Source organism: Protopterus annectens, chromosome 12.part0, assembly GCF_019279795.1.
Source record: "Protopterus annectens isolate FY-2018-M chromosome 12.part0, PAN1.0, whole genome shotgun sequence".
Classification (NCBI taxonomy): Eukaryota; Metazoa; Chordata; order Ceratodontiformes; family Protopteridae; genus Protopterus; species Protopterus annectens.
Genome location: NC_056746.1, coordinates 453,363,740 through 453,377,102, shown reverse-complemented (window position 1 = coordinate 453,377,102; position 13,363 = coordinate 453,363,740). Strand labels below are relative to the sequence as shown.

Below are 13,363 nucleotides of genomic sequence, written 5' to 3'. Positions count from 1 at the left end.
GGGCAGGGGTTCATCTCCTTTCACTGCTCCCATCCAAATAGTTCTTGATTTTCTAGCTGAACTCTTTCACACAGGTTCATCTCCTTCTACTCTCAAAGTCCAATTGGCAGCTATATCTAACTTTCATGTGGGCATTTCAGATTCTGCCATCATGTCTCACAAGCTTTGCAAAGCCTTTTGAAGGGAGTTTTTCTACTCAGACCTCCTATAAGAAATCCTCCTCCTTCTTGGGACCTTAATTTAGTTCTCACTTCTTTGATTCTTCCCCTTTCAACCTGCAGCTTCCTGTTCATTAAAATTGCTATCATGGAAGACTCTCTTTCTGGTAGCTGTTACTTCAGCTAGAAGGGTTTCAGAACTTCATGCACTCAGCTGACGACCACCATATCTGTTGTTCCATAAAGACAGGGTATCCTTACGAACCAACCCGTCTTTTTTACCTAAAGTAGCCTCTGCCTAACCTAAATCAAAGCATTGACCTCCTGTGTTTTTTCCAGAATATTCTAACAGGTCTGAACAAAAATTGCATTGGCTAGATGTTCGTCAGTTAAGGTACTATTTGGATAGGACCAAACAATTCAGAAAAACTGACCAGTTGTTTGTCTCTTATGCAGAAGGCAGAAAGGGACTTTCTGTTTCCAAGGTATCACTATCCAGATGGCTAACATCTCCGATTTCCCTTGTTTATGAAATTAGACACCAAAAGCTGCCTAACAAACCTAAGGCCCACTCCACCAGAGCTTTGGCTACTTCTATAGCCTTCCAAGACAGACTGCCTATTGACACCATTTGTGCAGCGGCTACTTGGGCTACTCCTCACACTTTCATTTCACATTATAAGTTGGATTTAGCTTCTAGACATAGAGCTAACTTTGGTACCACTGTTATCAAGAGTCTGTTCCGATAGGCCACCCGGGACAAGGTGCTAGGGACGCGGTCCCATCCAGCAAGAATGAAGGCGAGATAGACAACTTAACATATAGAAGTTATGTTCTTACCATAACGTTCCATGTTAGTTGTCTTCTTCTCGCCTTCTTTCTTGCGTCCCACCCTCCTTCCCCCTGGCCTGGACAGACCTAGAGGAGTTTGATTGTGACCTCCCTTTCTACCACCTCTATTGCTATAGGTATATGCTCTGCTGTGCATATTTTCCTGGATCAGGCTTCAGGTCACCTTCCTCTCCCTTTTTTTTATAGAGGTGGATTTTCCCTTTCCAGTATTTATGGTTTTATTATTAGCTGGGCCTAGCTCACAAACGAGATCTGAGGTAATATACGCCTAGCATTGTGGGATATAAGGGGAGCCTCGAGCCGGTGGAACCAACTCTCGAGCTTTTAGAGTGGCCGAGTCGGAGCCGAGGTCGGCTCCGAACCCATCCAGCAAGAAAGAAGGCGAGAAGAAGACAACTAACATGGAACGTTATGGTAAGAACATAACTTCTATTTTTGCATTCATTGTGTGCCCTTGCAGAGCAGCACATGAAAAAAAATTCTGTCAGGGCTGAGCCAGCAGAATATTAGATTTACAATGCTTATGCCAAGATTCTGAAAAAATATGAAAACTTCACGCAAGCATTTAATCTGCCAAATGAAGCCACCTGATACTGTAGTGAATATCTGTCATTTACTTGCAACTTAGTCATTTCTTTACACCAGTTTTAGCAAGAGCAGTTTATTTAGCATAAAAATGCTAGTTTTTATTTTATTTTGTAAATTTGTTTACTAGATTAGTTACCGGGTTATGTTTATGTGGCTGAATGTAAATGTTTCATTGCAGTTTTCTGAACTTTTCTATTTCTTAACTCACTTGTACCCTTGGCAGATGGTGTCATCTTTATTATTTATTTACAGAGATTGAAGTCCTCGGTGTACAGAAGATTCAGTGATTTTGTGGTCTTCCATGAGGTTTTGCTCCAGAGGTTTCCATATAGGATGGTGCCTGCTCTTCCTCCTAAAAAGGTGTTAGGAGGTAATAATCCAGTAGTTATTTTACTATTAAAGATGTGCTTGCACTTCAAGTTGTTTACTTACTCGTGGAGTATGGTAAAGGTTGCTAAGTTAAGTTTGATCTTATAATGTATATTTACATACACACTTTTGTTTTTAATGGACTTGAAACAGTAGTCCATTGCTGAAATAATGTTGGATATTAATCCCTGATTTAGATGCAATAAAGACTGAAAATACTTAATATACCAAAATAATTTATACTTTTATATGAAACATTTCTGTTTGGTTCATTTTTAATTGGTCAGTTGCTAAGATATGTGGCTAAAAAATAAATGCTTACTTAGTATATGACCCTCCTTTCTGTTATATAATAGCCATAAAAAATAAAAAAAAATGTTTTGTTTCAGGAATTAATCTTTATGATGAGTCACTGTAACTGAAAAATCATTACATGTTAAGTTGTCTATCTCGCCTTCATTCTTGCTGGATGGGTTCGGAGCCGACCTCGCCCGACTGCCACTCTAAAAGCTCGAGTTGGTTCCACCGCTCGAGGCTCCCTTATATCCCACAATGCTAGGCGAGACTTACGTCAGATCTCGTCTGCCGCTACAGCTTCGAGGTTGGTTGCTTCTACGCGTTCGTGGTGAGTGTTAACTTTTTCTTCTAAAAGTTACTCTTTAACCCCTTTAAGTTAAATTTCTTCTTAGTTAGTGTAGATCACAAAACTTTATCCCTGACCCTAAATTTCCGTTTTTACCAAAGAACCTTTGGTTCTTCCTTTGGGCCTTAGGCCTTCCTTCCCTAGTGGAGTGTTTGTGTAGTTTACTTTAATTTTATTGTACTTTAAATTCTAGTATCACTACTAAATTTATTATTTTTCCTGACAGGGTATAACTTGTGTGTTTGGGTGTGTGTTTGTGTACACCTGTCAGTTAGGAAATGTCTAAAGAAGCAAAGGTCTTCGATTCAAGAAGTGTGATGCGTGCTGTCAGAAAATGTCTCTGACAGACGCCACACTTCTTGTGTCTATTGTCTGGGGCCTTTGCACCTGCAGGACTCCTGTGCTGTGTGCCATGGCTTCAGCCCCAGGGTCCTGCAGGAAAGAAAAACAAGTTAATTCTGAGAGGCTTATTGAACCCAGAGGATTCCCTCTGAGTTTCAACAGCCAAGCCCTCTAGGGCATTGGGGTGTTCGCCGCCGGCTTCTGGGCCGAGACCTCACGTTGCTCAACCTTTGCCTTTATCGGCTCCGCTGGAGCCGATAAGTCTCAGTCCACAGTTTCTGTGGCTCGCTCGCCGGAGCCGAGGTTATTGAGGTACCGGTGTCTGCTCCGACCAGACCTTCGGAGCCGACAACTAGAAAGAGGTCTAGGTCACCATCTCTTGGCTCCGTTCATTCGGCTCCAGGATCTCCCCTGCTGTCTGAACGGAGCCAAGGTCTCACCTCTAGGTCATCGAGGCTGTCCGATCATGACCTTCAGAGGGTAGTGAGTCGACTACTTAAGTCCGAGGCACTAGCCCAGATGCTTCAGAGCCCGACTCATCAGTCGGTGCCTGCCCCGGTCCATCAACTCTTTCCTCCTTCGACTCTTTTGAGTTCGGAGCCGGGTCGCGTCGGAACCGAGACTGTGATTACTTCGGAGCCGAGACAATTGTCTTCGCCCGCTGCCGCTCCGTTTCTTCTTTGGAGGAATCTCGGCGCCGGACTTCCCTCGTCGGCTCGAGGGGTGAGTGGCATCGACCCTTGTCCCACCCTCTCCCTCTCGGAGCTTGCGCTGGTGAGTTCGGCTCCGACATCGACCTCGAGCCATCACTGTCTGTGCCGAGGGGGTTCTTAGCTCCTCGAGCGGGACCTCTGGCTCTGCCTGACAGGGGTGCATTCGAGGTCATGCGGAGTGTGTTAGAGCCTGGCTCTACTCCACAGTCGGCTCCGCCCCTCCCTCTATGCTGCCTCAGGTAAGTCGACTCACTCCCTCATCCCGGACCGCAGAGAGCCAGCTCCTCAGGAGCCCCTGTGGGATTTCATCCTCTTCGAGGCCTCTCCTGATTTGGCAGAAGAGCCCCTCGGAAGAGGAAGTGCAAGAGGAAACACATTGGACTCACCTGAGTCTATCACGTCAGACACAGATCTGGATGATTCTGAGGGTTCCCCTGCTCCCCTTCTGAAGATGTCTCATTTGCAGACATTCTGGAGATCCTGAAACAGAGGGGAAATTGGCCAGCCCTCAACCCTTCGGAGGACTAATCTGTGTATCTTGAGGCGTTGGCTCGCCCTTCCACCTCCTGGGTGTCCCCCTTCGACCCCCTCATGCAGGTGGTTGCTAAGAAGGCATGGACGGCTCCTGATTCAGTGGACCCCACTCCCAGGAGACCCTCTAAGTTCATCACAGCTCCATCAGACAAGCAATTTTTATCAAAAGGAGTTTCTGTGGATGCTATGGTGGTAGCTGCTGCCACAAAGAAGGAACTGGCTGATCCTTCAGTGCCTGTCCATCCACCTAACAAGGAATCTAGGTCCATGGATAGGTACGGAAGCGGATGTTCTCCTCAGCGACATTTACCATGCTCGCTGAACTACCTGTGCCATTTCACTCGTCTTCAAAGGGACTTGATCAAGGAAGCGAGTGAAATGTTAAAGGATCCTACAGCTGCGGTTTCCAAGAAAAATGAACATGCAGCTGGCTACCCTTAATTCCATATCCAACTCCTCCATGCCTCCTCTTATGCGGCCGATGGAGTGAGCAGAGCCGCAGGGACAGGTGTAGCTTACGTAGGCACGCCTGGATGCGGCTATGCAATTTTGCGGACCCTTTCAAGACGTCTTTCACGAACTCCCCTTTGATGGATCATCTCTTTGGTCCTCAAGTGAAAGAGACCCTGACTAGGTGCGACACTGATGGCAAGACCCTTTCTGCCCTCGGAGTCCGTTTGACTCCTTCTAGGCCTTACCCCAAAGGCCAGAAGGGTGGGAAGATGTGGTTCCGTAAACAATCTCAAGGGACTTCGCCTGACGACAGAGTCGCTTTTCCTACCAAAGGCAGAGGTGGGAATAACAATGGTAGACGCCCTAGGGGCAGGGGGTCCGCAGAACCAGGGCAATCGGGGAGCCTTTCCTGACAAGCCTTTTCTGCATCCCTGAGGTGTTGCCCGACTGCTCATCTTCGGAGGCAGTCGGGGGAAGGTTGTCACTGTACCCAGAAGCCTGGCTATCCCTGACTCAAGACAAATGGGTACAGTCCATCATTTCCGAAGGCTATTCTATCCCCTTTCTTCGCTTTCCAAATCAGTCAAAAAATCCCTTCCAGATGTTCCACCCGCTCAAAGGGATATAGCAGCTTTGGAAATTTCAAAACTGCTTGCAAAAAGAGCAATTCAGTCAGTGCCAGCAGACCAACAAGGATCTGGAATCTACTCAAGGTTCTTTTTAGTTCCAAAGAAAACAGGGGACTGGAGGCCATTTTGGATCTCAGTGTCTTGAACAAATCAGTCAAGAAAACAAGATTTCGGATGGTCACGCTGCAATCCATTCTTCCCCTTTTGGGCAAAGGAAACTGGATGTGCTCTATAGACCTTCGGATGCGTACTATCACATAAAATGAACAGACGCTCCAGAAGATTCCTCCGCTTCAGGCTGGGAACCAGTCATTTTCAGTTCAGGGCCCTGCCCTTTGGTCTCACCACTGCCCCGGTGTTTACCAAATGCATGGCAGTGGTAGCTTCTCACCTGAGACGACAAGGATTCCAGGTGTTTCCATATTTGGACGACTGGCTCCTCACAGCTCCCACCAAGCATCTCCTTCTGATGGCCAGAGATTATACTTTTCAAGGCTTGTCAAAACTGGGTATTTCAATAAATTGCGAAAAGTCTGTTTTGTCGCCTTGTCGACTATTACCTACATAGGCAAATCTAGATACTATAAACATGTCTGCAAGGCTAACTAACCAAAGGATATCAGACATTCACAAATTGGTGTCACTTCTTCTCAACAACAACAGAGTCAAAGCCAGGTTAGTTCTAAAGGTGTTGGGAATCATGGCAGCGGCCATACCTCTCCTTCCATTGGCCAGATACCACATGCGGATCCTTCAGTGGATGCTTTTCACTCAATGGTCATACCAGGAACTTCCAATGTCTCACACCATTATGATCACGCAGCGTGCAAAAGCATCTCATGTGGTGGATGTCTTCCCCCAGCTCCTGTCGGAAGACCATTTGTTCCACCTCCTCCGGTTGCTACTCTGACAACGGATGCCTCCCTGATCGGGTGGGGGGGGCATTATCAGGGCAGGACAGTCCAGGGCACATGGCAACCAAATGAATGCCACTTGCACATAAATGTTCTGGAGATGAGAGCAGTGCTTTTAGCGTTGCAAGCCCTTCAAGACTCTCTTCCCTTGGGAACGATTGCAATCCAGACAGACAATATGTCTGTAGTGTGGTACATCAACAAACAAGGTGGAACCAGATCATACCCCTGTGTCGAGAAGCACTCAGACTGTGGCAATGGGCATTTCTTCTCAGCGTTTCTGATAGCAACGCACATCCCCGGCAAGTCCTATCACATTGCGGACTTGTTGACCAGAGCTATACTGATGCCTCTCGAGTGGTCTCTGAAAGACTCTGTAGTGAGAGAAATTTTCTCAAGTGGGGTCAGCCTTGGTGCGAACTTTATGCTACTGGCGAAAACAGCAAGTGCAGAGAATATTTCAGTCAATACCGATTACCAGGCCAACCCAGCAGGACGCTCTAGTCCAAGTTTGGCCCCGGGACTTCTGTATGCATTTCCTCCTTTCCCACTGATCTCTCAAGTAATACAGAAAGCTATCGCTCAGAAGGCCTCATTGATCCTCATTGCTCCTTACTGGCCTCGACAAGTGTGGTTCCCCTTTCTACATCGATTTCTTTTGAGCGACCGTGGAATCTGGACCTAGTTCCAGATCTTTTGATACACAAGTCGGGTCAGTTTGATCCCTCCCTCCGCTGTCTGAACCTCACTGCTTGGTTCCTCCAGTTCCAACCGTAGCCAGGCTTCCTCAATTATCTCACTCTGTTAGAGATATATTGATAGCTTCCCATAAATCTTCCACTCGGAAGAATTATTTCAGTAAGTGGAAACGCTTCTCATATTGGGCACAAGGAAAGGACATAGATCCTTTCACCGCTTCCATCCAAATAGTCCTTGATTTTCTAGCTGAACTCTTCCATGCAGGTTCATCTCCATCTACTCTTAAGGTTCAATTGGCAGCTATTTCTAACTTCCATGTGGGTATTTCTGAATCTGCCCTAATGTCCCACAAACTTTGCAAAGCCTTTTTGAAAGGAGTTTTTCTTCTCAGACCTCCTATAAGAAATCCTCCTTCTCCTTGGGACCTAAATTTAGTTCTTGCTTCTTTGATTCTTTCCCCTTTCGAACCTGCAGCTTCTTGTTCCTTGAAATTATTATCATGGAAAACTCTCTTTCTGGTGGCTATCGCATCAGCTAGAAGAATTTCAGAACTTCAAGCACTCAGTTGTCGTTCTCCTTATCTTTTGTTCCATAAGGACAGAGTATCCTTACGAACTAACCCATCCTTTTTGCCTAAGGTGGTTTCAACATCAAATCTAAACCAAAGCATTGACCTCCCTGTCTTTTTCCCAGAGTATTCCAATAGGTCTGAACAAAAATTACACTGCCTGGATGTTCATCGTCAATTAAGGTACTACTTGGATAGGACGAAACAATTCAGAAAATCTGATCAGCTGTTTGTCTCCTATGCGGAAAGCAGAAAGGGACTTTCAGTTTCAAAGGTATCATTATCCAGATGGCTAACATCTTTGATTTCCCTGGTATATGAAATTAGACAACAGAAATTGCCTAACAAACCTAAAGCCCATTCCACCAGAGCGTTGGCTACTTCTTTAGCCTTCCAAGACAGACTGCCTATTGACACCATTTGTGCAGCGGCTACTTGGGCTACTCCTCACACTTTTATTTCTCATTATAAGTTGGATTTAGCTTCTAGGCATAGAGCTAACTTTGGTTCCACTGTTCTCAGGAGTCTGTTCCGTTAGGCCACCCGGGACAAGGTGCTAGGGACGGTCCCATCCAGCAAGAATGAAGGCGAGATAGACAACTTAACATATAGAAGTTATGTTCTTACCATAACGCTCCATGTTAGTTGTCTTCTTCCTTCTTCTTAAGGCCCCACCCTCCTTCCCCCCGGCCTGGACAGACCTAGAGGAGTTGTGATCGTGACCTCTCTTTCTACCACCTCTTTCTTAGTCATATGCTATTATGCATATTTCTTGGTTCAGGATGTAGGTCACCCTTCTTTCTTCCTGTTGTTAGAGGTGGATTCTGTTTTACAGTTATACTGTTACTGTTATAAGCTGGGGTTAGCTTACAAACGAGATCTGAGGTAACTCTCGCCTAGCATTGTGGGATATAAGGGGAGCCTCGAGCCGGTGGAACCAACTCTCGAGCTTTTAGAGTGGTTTAGTCGAGCCGAGGTCGGCTCCGAACCCATCCAGCAAGAAGAAGGCGAGAAGAAGACAACTAACATGGAACGTTATGGTAAGAACATAACTTCTATATTTGGGTTACTTCTCCTCTTTCTGGTCTTCATTCTCTACAACACTCTTAACAGTTTCCTTGGTTCTTCTAGACAGTTGCAGTCACTTACAGCATTTTTACAGATGCCTGATTAGTGCATGAACCTTTTTTTTTTTTTTAACAAGTACATCACAGACAGATTTCTTTGCTTCCTTCTCTATCGGAGAATCTGATGGGTCTCTGATCTGACATTGGATCCGATTCGTCTGCTTCTTCCAGACTTCAGCTCTGAGTCTCAAGCTCCTCCCTCTTCCCATAATGCACAACACCTTTTCTAACTCCCCAGATCTCGTTTGCTGCTCGTCATGTTCAGACTTGATTTCGGAGTCTCAAGACTACCAGTTGTTAAGATAAGTTTCTTTCCCAAAATAGACTGTGTAGATATTAATATAGTTGTACCTTTTATCATATTACTGGTTTTCTAATTTTTCTCCCCTTCATTTAACTCTTGAGAGCCATTAGCGATCTTAGTTCTATCTTTTTGTGCCGCTGACGCTTTTTTCCTGATTTTAAAAAAAAAAAAAAAAAACTTTTTGCTATCTTAGAGTGTACTGCTGTTATAGTTGTTGTTCCTTTTGTTACTGCTGTTATGGTTGTTCTTTTTGTTATTGCTGTAATTTCCTTTAGGTTCCCCCCATTATGGCTGACAAACCTATGGGATTTAAACAATGCACTTGTTGTGGTTATAAGATCCCGAATTTGGATGCCCACAAGAAGGAGGTCTGTTGCATAGGACCAGGTCATTTAGATTCTGACTACTTGATGTGTGCGGCCTTTAAGCCCTGGGCCTTGGCCGACTGCCGAAACAAATTAATCTTGCAAGGCATTCTACCTGCATCCTCTGTATCAGGTGCTTAAACCCCCTCGAAGCAAACGGGCTCCAACAGATCCCCCGCTGCCTATTCTAGGGACTGTTCGTAGCCATGGAAAACTTCTTCAGAACCTATGATATGGACTTGACTACCTACTTTTCAAGTAGAACCATTCTCACCAGTTCTTCAGTAAAGTTTTTTCAGACACCGACCAAAGCCAGGCATGCTTCCTTGGCATCTCCTCTTCCAGAAGACTCTCTGAACCTGATATGAACAGGATGATGTGGAAGTTCCTGTGGGTGTCGATCCAGATGGGGGATCCTGCCATCTCCATCCCATCTAGGATCCTTGGGTGCTCCATCTCCTACTTAGCTGACTTCCTTTCTGATCCGTCCTTTGGTTTCGGAAACCCAAGACCCTGGTTTCTTGAGAGAGTTGAGGTTGGATCCAAGGATGTTCCCTTCCCCAATACAACTGAGTCCCTGACCAGCCCTTCCCCCTTCTTTTTGGATTAGAGTAGATCCTAGACCCGAGATGTCTGCACTGGCTCTGGGGGCTTGCCTAAGCTCCAGCTTTGTCAAATCTTTCACTTCCTTTTGGAACTCTGGCCCTCGATGTCTTGGGTCCAGTTCTGTCTGAAGGCCTTGGATCCATGGTTGGCTCTGCGCTCTCTCCTTTGGAATCTTCTAGATGATTGGCTTCCCTCTGTACCAACAAAACATCTGCTGCTTTAGTCTAGGAAGTATCTAGTAAATACCTTCAGACATCTGGGCATCACGATAAATCCAGAGAAGTCAAACTTGATCCCCGTACAAAACTTAGAATTGATAGCAACACAGTTGAACACAATTACACAAGTGATGTCCTTACAGAGGCATCGCATAGTATCTCTAAGAAAACAGGTTCAGGAAGTATTGGATATGTCTTCTTTGCCAGCAGAATTAATACTGTGGGCTCTGGGTTCAACGGCAGCTGCTGTCGTTCTACTTCCATTAGCGAGGTTCTTCGTGAGAGTACTCCAGTGGACAATAGCAGTTCAATTGTTCATTCTCTACCAAGCATTGTCATTTCCCCATAAAATTGTCTTCCGTATTCAGAAATCATCTGCATTGGTGGATGCAATCAGACAAACTGTTTCTAGGCAGACCCTTTTCTCTTCCCGCCCTGATAGCCATAGTGACCACAGACACTTCCCAGTGTAGTTAAGGTGGAATGGGGCATTACCGAGGGAAGATGATCCAAGGCATGTGGTCATCCATTGAGACCAATCTGCATATCAATATCCTAGAGGTAAGGGCAGTCCTTCTAACACTGCAAGCCTTTCAGAACATTCTCCCTCTTGGGACAATTGCAGTTCATACAGACAATGTCAGTAGTCTGATACATCAAGAAGGAACCCGTTTGTACCTGTTATGCAGGGAGGCCATGAGAGTTTGGGAATGGGCTATATCTTCAGTCCGCTTTCTGGTTGCAGCACACATTCCAGGGAAACCAACTTGCTAGCAGACAGGCTTAGCAGATCTAGTCTGACTACTCGCTAGTGGTCCCTTAGTCAGTAGCAAACACAATTTTTGGCTTTTGAGGCCAACCTTGTTTCGACCTCTTTGCCTCTCCCCAGAACTACAAGTGCAACAACAATTTTGGTCTGTTCTCCCCTGAAGGGTGGGTCACTGAGGGAAGCTTTCGTCCACAATTGGCCAGTGTCTCTTTTATGCTTACTCTCCTCTTCCTCTGATCCTGAAATTCCTATAGAAAGCCAACATGCTGAAGAGCTCAGTTATCCTTATTGCCCCTTTCTGGCCTCATCAGGTATGGTTCCCCTTTCTTTGGTCTCATCTGAAGTATCCGCCTTGGATAGTAGATCCCAGACAGTATCTCATATCCCATCCATCAAACATTCAGTCCCCCCCCCCCCCAATGTCCGTACTCTAAGCTTGACCGCATGGAAAAAGGTCAGTCCAGGCTTGCCTGTTCAGTCTTTGATATAATTTTGGTATCTCAGAGGACTTCACAAAAAAAGGTCTGCAGCAGTAAGTGAAGAGATTTTCTGTCTGAGCTTCTAAAGAGAATATTGACCCTTTTTCAAATCCCACTTCAGCTGTGCTCCTTTTCCTTAGTAATCATTTTCAAGAGGGAGCCAGTTTCTCCAGCATTAAGCTTTAACTGGTTGCCATATCCAGTTTTCATGTGGGAAGGGATCTTCCTCTCTTTTCTCATCCCGATTATGCAAGGCATTTTTGAAGGGCGTTTTTCTTTTTCACTACCCGATTAAAGACCCTACTCCTTTGGGGGATCACGTTAGTGATGCAAGGACTTGCCTAGAAGCCCTTTGAGCCGGTTGATAGCTGTGACATGAAGTGTTTCTCCTGGAAAAAAAAAATTTTCTAGTAGCAATTACTTCTGCTAAGAGAGTTTCAGAGCTTCAGAGTTTCAAGTCTTGTCAGTGAAACCTCCTTGCATCATTTTTCATAAAGACAGCGTATCATTAAGGACAAACCCCTGTTTTATGCCTAAGGTAGACATGGAATCCAACATCAATCAGTGTTCCCCAATTTTTTAAACTAAAGCGAATATACCTTGCACTTTTAGATGTTCACAGGCAATTATATCTTTAACTCCACAGGACAAAAAAGTGTAGGAAATCTGATCAGCTGTTTGTCGTCTCCTTAACAAACGACTCAGGTTGTGCAGTTTCTAAGATTACCTTAGCCAAATGGATTTTAGATTGTACTTCCCTCATGTATTCACAAAAAGGTATTTCTTTACCTCAACTAGCCAAGGCCCATTACACCAGAACTATGGTTACATTATCTGCCTTCTCTTCCAGGACCGCAATTGATAACATTTGTGCTGCAGCCACCTGGTCTAAGACTCGCACCTTTGTCTCTCATTATAAGTTGGATATTATTTCTAGGTGGAGGGCATCCTTTGGCTCGACTGTGCCCCGGCACATCCTTCGTTGAGGACCACCCAGAGTTACGTAGGTGGGGACTTTGACCCATCAGTGAGGAAAAATGAAAAGGACAACATTAGATTTAAAAGTTATGTACTTACTCTAAGTATCTGTGTTGTCTATTTTCATTCTTCCTCACATCCCTCCCTGCCACCCCCCGGCCTTGTGCCTTTGAAAAGTTCTTAGAGGAAATACAGAACCTTTAGGTTCTGGGTTTGAGCTTAGATTTTCTTCTATTATCTATTATATTACTTGAACCTATTATACTATAGGGCAGTAAACTCAATCTGGGGAGTTAGAGAATGTGTGGTGCATTATGGGAAGGAGGAGGAGCTGGAGACTCTGAGACTAAGTTTGGAAGAAGTGGCTGAATCGGATCTGAGACCCATCAGTGAGGAAGAATGAAAATGGACAACACAGATTCTTCGTTATGGTAAGTACATAACTTTTAATTTCACGTCCCACTGCAATTCTTTAGTTGTGTGCTATTATACCATTATTTTCTTCATAATCTGAGCAGTATAAAAACAGTTTTAATGTTGCACCTTTTAATCAGCAGCAGCATTAGTTTTTATTATATATAGAATGTTGTCCACTTATATTATGAGTTATTTACAGCTAATTTAAACTTTCTCTGTTCAGCTTTGTTTTCTTTTTAAAAGGATGACCGGTTTATTCCGTAAGATGTGATGACTCCAGAACTTGAATGCTACAGTTTTTCAGGACTCTGCAAATATTTGTGTGTTCTGCCTTCCAAATTTTTGAAGGTTGTTGTGGCTGCGTGTTAATTTTTTTAGTGGATTTCCTGGCTTTTTTTTTTTCATGTCTTCAGAATTACTTAATACTTCATCCTCATAACTTGAGGAATGGTCATTGTTTTTAAAATGACTCCCAAGTACAGAGATTTCAAGTAATTTTCTAAGTGCTTAGGAATTCTGCTGACTGATTTCAGTGGAGTCATTATTTTACAGCAGCATCTCCTTTGCCGATACCTTTGTTGGCATGCTAAGGTTAGCCACACCTGGAGGACATTTCGTGGAGAATTCCTTGAGTTTCT

General features: G+C 44.6%; 1 protein-coding gene across 4 annotated transcripts in view; it reads left to right on the top strand.

Annotated features, from left to right (window-relative positions):
* SNX8 (sorting nexin 8) overlaps positions 1-13,363 on the top strand; it is a 1,131,155-nt gene that overhangs the window by 338,511 nt on the left and 779,281 nt on the right. For all 4 annotated transcript variants that reach the window (XM_044089560.1, XM_044089557.1, XM_044089558.1 and 1 more), the window contains one exon: positions 1,851-1,968. In XM_044089560.1, coding sequence (XP_043945495.1) covers positions 1,851-1,968 — 118 coding nt within the window. The remainder of the gene's footprint in view (positions 1-1,850; positions 1,969-13,363) is intronic.